The sequence below is a fragment of the Myzus persicae genome, unplaced genomic scaffold (genome assembly GCF_001856785.1).
Source record: "Myzus persicae strain clone G006 unplaced genomic scaffold, MPER_G0061.0, whole genome shotgun sequence".
In the NCBI taxonomy this organism is placed as follows: Eukaryota; Metazoa; Arthropoda; class Insecta; order Hemiptera; family Aphididae; genus Myzus; species Myzus persicae.
The window spans coordinates 27,270-34,517 of NW_019104347.1; the positions used below are offsets into that span (position 1 = coordinate 27,270).

The 7,248-nt window shown below is 30.6% G+C and overlaps 1 protein-coding gene across 1 annotated transcript; it reads left to right on the forward strand.

Annotated features, from left to right (window-relative positions):
- Positions 1-1,819: 1,819 nt before the first annotated feature.
- LOC111041385 (protein ALP1-like) lies at positions 1,820-4,928 on the forward strand. The gene is made up of 3 exons (XM_022325654.1): positions 1,820-1,886; positions 2,600-3,423; positions 4,830-4,928. Exons 1-3 carry the CDS (start codon positions 1,820-1,822, stop codon positions 4,926-4,928), a joined length of 990 nt encoding a protein of 329 aa, XP_022181346.1.
- The last annotated feature ends 2,320 nt before the right edge of the window (positions 4,929-7,248 follow it).

The following is a 7,248-nucleotide window of genomic DNA, read 5'->3' on the forward strand; positions in this document are numbered from 1 at the left end:
TTATTGTTATTATTATTATTATACTTATTAATATATTAGTTCCGTTTTTCTGTTGCTATTTTTTTATACAAATAGTTTGTTTTTTTCCAATAAAAAAATTGACGTACATNCACTTTCACCTATTGACTCCGAACAAATTGTAAACATTTGTAAATCACCTGAAAACTTAGAAATCATAAAACAAGATCAGGGGGTCAAATTCAAGCAGCCCCCCCCCACTTTTTCCAATCGAATCCGGACCTATCCCAAAATTTAGTAACCTTTTAGTAACTAATTGTAACCGACACCAAACAATTTGTAACCATATCGTTTCCGAGATAACTGAATTTCTACTTCAGGGGTTAACTATTTTTTGAACTTATAAGTTTTGATACATACCGTTTTGACAATATTCTAATTATATTTGACTTCAAACATACGTTTATGAAGATATTTGATGAAAATAAATAAATATTATAATAATTACACAATGGAAACGAAAGTAAGTACATTCCGTTTTTGCAAATAATGTAAGTTATTATACGTCCATGAACTTGGCCCACCCACGTTAACAAATACACATCAAAAGTATGCCAAAAAAATAGCTAATAATAAGCAAGTAATAGCAAGTTGGTTTTCAAAATTAGAAAGTCAAGTTGCTTGCCAAAACTATGCAAAAAAAGCAGGTAAGTGGATGTCGCTCTGCTGTACAGTAGATTACAAACGGGTTAATGTATAATTTATTGTATTAAACTTGAATTCAATGATGTAATATCATTGTATATGAAAAACGATTCTGAGCGGAGACGGTTTATTAGTCTGGATTTTTTTAAATTTTTATTGTTTATTATAACCTTTAAGTTGAATTAATATTATAATATTATAATTTTTTATTCGTTGCTACGGTGATAATACTGATAGATTAAAATTACTATACCTTTTGATACATTTTCAACAATATGCCCTGTAACACAAACTTATAAAGATAAAACTCGAGGATGTAGAGTCTATGATGTACTTAAGCCTCATATGTGGACAGATGTTGTAAATGATTTATTTTTAAAAGAACATAAGCTGCCAGGCAATTTTACATACAAGCGTGTGAAAGTTTCTCGAGAAACTTCTAGAAGTGAAAAATATATTTCTTTTGGGGCAAATTGCAAGGGTTGTGGATCAGAACTTGAAGGATGGGCAGATTTTAAACCAAAATATGGAGAATCCCTTTTTATAAATATTCTTACAGAAGATACAAAAGGTTCAGAAACAAGCCATACAACAAAAAGGCAGTTGAAAGGTTATAAACAGAAGAGGGTAGGTGAAGAGTTATCAACTAATGTCGGTTCCAATTAGAGGAGAAAAAATGTTGCTGATTTGGAATTCGGACGAATTTTACCATCCAATCTATATAACCTTAATGTGTTGAGTAAAACGAAACAACAGTTCAAAATGCAACATTGGGAATTACAGAAAGCTGTCCTATACAATCATTGATGGAATTCAAATATAATTCCAATCATGCCGGATCGATTCATAATTTAGGTATTGACCCTTTCTTTGTATATAATTGGTCTAATCATCAATTGATTATGTATTAAGATGAATGTAAGACTTAAACCCGATTCACACTGTTACGGCACGGGCACGGACCGTCACAGCACGTAACGGCACGACAAATCGTCCAACTATTCACACTTAACAGTCATCGTCCGTCATCTACCGTCAAAATATTATGTAGTCACTCATTACAAACCACTAGCGTAGCCGAGTAGGTACTTCAATATTGGTTTACGCAGCTAGGTAGTCGTTCTGTGCAGTTCTGCAGTGTTTAAAAAATTGTAAAATGTTCCGTAATTTTTCAACGTCAGATTGGGCTATTGTAGCAATTTTATTAGACGAAGAAGAAGAAAGTACAAAGAATGTACAACAAAAGTCTGGACGAAAAAGAAAAATTTGGGTCCATGATATATTATAAAAACGGAAAACCGAAGGTGAATTTGCAACCCTATGTCACCAACTCGAGGATCATGAAGACAAGTTTTTTAAGTACTTCCGAATGTCCAGATTTCAGTTTAACGTACTTTACCTAAAAATAAAAAATGAAATTTCCAAACAAAATAAGCAGTTTAGAGAGTCAATACCGGCTAAAAAAAAACTAGGTGTATGTTTGAGGTAAGTGATTTTATTATATTTAATAGAAATTGTTATTTAATTTTTATGTGTCTACATTTATAATTAAGCTAGTGAGATTGTATCGTATTTGAATTAGGATGTAGTTATAAGTTCGTTGTGTAATACCTATTCAAACAAATTATTCCTATTTTAGTATTTTATAGTATTTGATGACATTTTCAATAACTTCAGTTTTTTAAATTATTTTATTTACAGTATTATTTATATATAAATATATTTAAAATATATAATTTAAAGGTTAGGACTTAAATTAATTAATTAAAAAAAGAAATGATTAAAATAATGTTTGTGGATGCTATAAAATTAAATACTAAAAAATATATATAAATAATAATAATAATAATAATAATAATTATAATATTCGATATTATTTTTAGGTTCTTGGCAACTGAAGATTCGTACTAGACGATAGCCTTCAGTTTTCGATTAGGCCATTCGACTGTGCAAGGAATTGTCATCGAAGTATGTAATGCAATTATTTTAAAACTAAAAGAAGAATGTATCAAAACTCCTCAAAAAGAAGATTGGGAGCGAATAGCAAATGAGTTCTTGGAAATTTGGAATTTTCCCAATTGCATTGGTGCTTTGGACGGAAAGCACGTTGTGATTGAAGCCCCTCCAAACACTGGCTCATTATACTATAATTATAAAAAAACGTTTTCGATTGTTCTTCTAGCATTAGTTGACGCCCAATATAAATTTACCGTTGTCGATATTGGTGCGTTTGGAAAAAATAGTGATGGAGGTATTCTATCACATTCAAATTTTGGAAAAGCTCTTGAAAAAAATAAACTTCACATTCCAAATAATCGAACACTACCGGGTACAAATGAAAAGTTGCTATATGTTATTATAGGTGACGAAGCTTTTCCATTAAAGAATTATTTATTAAGACCATATCCAGGACCTCAAATGTACAGCGATGTAAAAAAAAAAATATTTAATGAACGACTATCAAGAGCTAGAAAAGTAGTTGAAGACGCCTTTGGTCAATTGACAGCTAAATTTCGTATATATTGCAGACGATTAAAATCGTTACCAGAAAATGCAGATAAAATAGTAATGACCACATGCATTTTACATAATTATATTAAACAAGACAGCAGTGAAATTCATACCAGCGAAGTAGCCGATACAACGTCATTAGGTAATTTATCGTCATTTACAAGACAAGGAGGTAGTGCTCAAAGGCAAGCGTTTCAATATCGTAATCAGTTTAAGGACTTTTTTAACTCTCCAGCAGGAAAATTACGAGTAGATACAAAACATTAATTTAAAATTTAAATGTTCTTACGTATTTATTGTATTTATTAAATTTTCGGTTAGTACCTAACTATGTTCTATTTATGAGCTGTTTAAAATTTAATTTTATATCAATTATTACAGTCCATAAGGATTAAAACTATTTTTTATTTAAAGTTTGTATAGGATAAATAAAACAAACTAGTGTTTAAGGTTTCGGAAGTTATCTTTTTTTAGGTATGCAAATATGTTTTATTATATTTTAAGTTGACGGAAATTTAAAATAGTTTTTCTCATAAAATACTTTTAACAAATTGTCTACAAATATTTTTTTTTAATATAACACTAACAATAATAATTTATATTTAATTTTTAATTCAGGAAAATAAAATAATATTTCAAAACACAATATTATTATAGGTACAGCTGTTATTGTTTTTAGTCGTCAGTACCTTCCAATATGTTTTATATATCTGCTGATATACATTAAACATATATACATTAATAAATTACCGTATTGACTATTACGTAAAATCTACCTATTTAACGTGCTGCAAATTTCTGCAATAACCTGCAATAAACTGCTTCTGCAGGACAAAATAAACAAATTATAGCAGCGACATGCACTCACATGTCAAATCGATAACTGTGTCGAAGTTGTTTTGGTATTGAACGGCATAAGTTCATAATCACGACGTACTGAGTTAACTATTGTACACATTTAATTTATAAATTTATTGTTTTAAGTATAATTATACAATGAATACAGAAATGTTTATTGAACTAGTTCGCGAACGATCATCACTATACGATATGAGTGATAAAAAATATAGTGAACATCCTTATAAAGAATCGCTGTGGAGAGAAATTGCCAGTGAAATCAATCAACCAGGTATGAATACAATTAAGCATAAAATTACCATTTTTTTTTTTGGTCAAAAACAAGGCATGCAATGAAAATGAAAAATTGTGGTTTTAATTTAAATTTCATATATTGATATTTGTTTTTTCTGATTTAATTTGTAAGAATATATCGATTTTATAATAGTATGATTTTTAATTAAATTTTGAACATTATTTTTCTTTTTTTTTCGATTAAAAATATCTATTTTACATTTTTATAATTTTAATTTTGAAAACTTTTGTTTAATTTTGAAACCTGTATTTGTCGTTTGCACGGATGCGTAACTGCAGGCCTTAGAAACCACATTTTTAGTTATTTTATTATTACACACATATGAACAACATTATAGTCCTCTCAGAAATTATTAAATATTTTTAAATTTAAAAAAAATTGTAATTTTAAATCGATTTTTATCGATATTTAAAATCGATTTCAAGCCCTAGACTTAACATGTCGAGTCAAAATAAAAATAGTCCTTATTTTATTCATTAAAGTTTATTATTTTTTATTTTAGTTCAAAATTGCAAAAAAATTTGGACTAGTCAGAGAGATGGGTACAGAAGAGCTGCTAAAAAATCCATTACAGTGTCAGGACAAAAAACAAAATTTGTAAAAAAATGGAATTTTTAAAACCTCACACGAAGGAAAGGGATTCCATAAGTAACATAGATGTGGTAACTGACGACGAAGATGACGTTCTATCTCATTCAGATGATGATGAAATTCAAGTGGGAGGTGAGAATTCAGTCTCGTTTGAAAATGCAGTACAAAACGTAGAAACATCATTTAGTACACCCGCTCCAGTGCAACCACGACAAAAAAAATTTAAAAAAACGAGCTTATTGAAACCACCCGAAACTGCATCATCCACTCTCATGAAATATATCATTGAACAAAAAAATTCTGAACTATCATACCCAACAACAAGCAAGTTGGATGCTATGGACCAATTTTTTTTGTCAATGTGTTCGACGGTCAAACAGTTCTCACCGTACTTTCAACACATTGCAAAAACTAAAATTGTTCATATTATATCAGAACTAGAGTTAGAACAACTGAGACAGAATCAACCACAAACACAATCAACTATTTCTAATCAGGACTCATTACAACATCCATCACAAGTAAAAACACAAACCGTTGTTACCTTACTTCAATTAAATCATTTGCCAAGTTTTCAACACCCTCGACCACAAACCACAAATCACACAAAAAATCCTGATCATTCAAATATCACCGACAGTGCAAATCCAAGTCAGTTCAATATGTTCGATTATCTTACAAATGGTAATTATTTCTACCCAAAATCTAGTGATTAGATTAGCATGTAACTTTTCTTTATTATTTTCTTACAATTTTGAGTTATTTTGCAGTTCTATTATTTATTTTTAATTAAAAGAAAAAAATCTTAATATTTTTAAAAAAAAATGAATTTCCAATGAAAATATTTAAGGTGGAAAAATTTTTTTTTTTTTTTTAACTTTATTTTAAAACATACAATCTGTAATTTAAATTTACAATAAGCATGTATGCGGATATACATTAACTAATTTGACATGCGACGCGTGAAAAAAGAAGCCACCCAATAGCAACACTTTATAACTGAAGTTAGTTTGATTTATAGTTTATTTTATTTTTATTTTTTTATTTATTTTTTTTTATTTTTTTCTCTTTGTTAATTTTGGTTTAGATCACGACACCATCTTCTCTTTAATCTACGCGGAGGATTGCCAGGAATGGTGTCGGAGTTAAGTGCTGATATTAAGGGATTTGGGTGGTTGGTTAGGCGTAAACGAAATCGTTTATATAGTAACCTTGCAGTTTCATCTACTGTGTTAATTCTTAGGTCGGTATGTAGGGTGTGATTTGAAACATAGAATGGAGCATTTGTAATTATACGAAGAGTTATGGACTGAAAGGTTTGAATCTTGTTTATATTGGATTTTTTGGCAGCTCCCCTTAACTGGATGCCATATGTCCAAATAGGCATCAATAGAGTTTTATACTCGTATAAAAGAAGTTTAGTTTTTATGTTGAGTTTTGAGTGTTTGCCGATTAAGTAGGAGAGGGATTTACGTCTAGCGTTTAAGAGAACTCGTTTGCTTTTAATGTGGTCTGCCCAGGTTAAACGTTGGTCCAGAATTAAGCCTAAATATCGAGAGCTAGTAACTTTTGGGATGACAAGACCATTTAAAGTGATAGGTGGTACAACTCCTTGTTTTAAGGTAAAGGTTAAATGAGACGATTTAGTGTGATTGATTTTTATTTTCCATTTCGTGTACCAGGACGACATGTGATCTAAATGAGTTTGTAGGTTATAACCAACAGTTAAAGGGTTTTCATGTGAGGTGAAAATAATTTTGTCGTCCGCGAAATCCGCAACAGAAGTATGATGTGTCGTGGGTTGGTCTGCCGAGTATAGGTTAAACAGAATGGGAGATGAAATGGCACCTTGGGGGACTCCTGCTGCTAATGGGGCTAAAGTTGAAATTTCACAGCCTACCTTTGTTGTGAAGTAACGGTCTTCGATGTAAGATTTAAAGAATAAGTAGTAAGGAGGGGGTAAGATTTTTTTCAATTTATACAGGAGGCCGGGATGCCAAACCTTATCGAATGCTTGTGCCACGTCGAGGAGAACGGCTGAGCAATATTCTTTTTTTTCCAGGGAGTTAGCTATTGAGTCTGTCAGCCGATGTATTTGGTGGATGGTTGAGTGGCCTTTGCGAAAGCCAAATTGGGTTTGTGGTATGGTTGATGCGTTGTTTATGAAGGGAGAGATACGTTTCAATACTAATTTTTCACAGAGTTTAGCGAAAAGAGGCAGAAGACTTATTGGACGATATGAAGAAGGGGTTTCAGGTGGTTTACCTGGTTTTAAAATTAAAATTATAATAGAAGTTTTCCACTGTAGAGGAAAGTAGGACAGTCTTAAG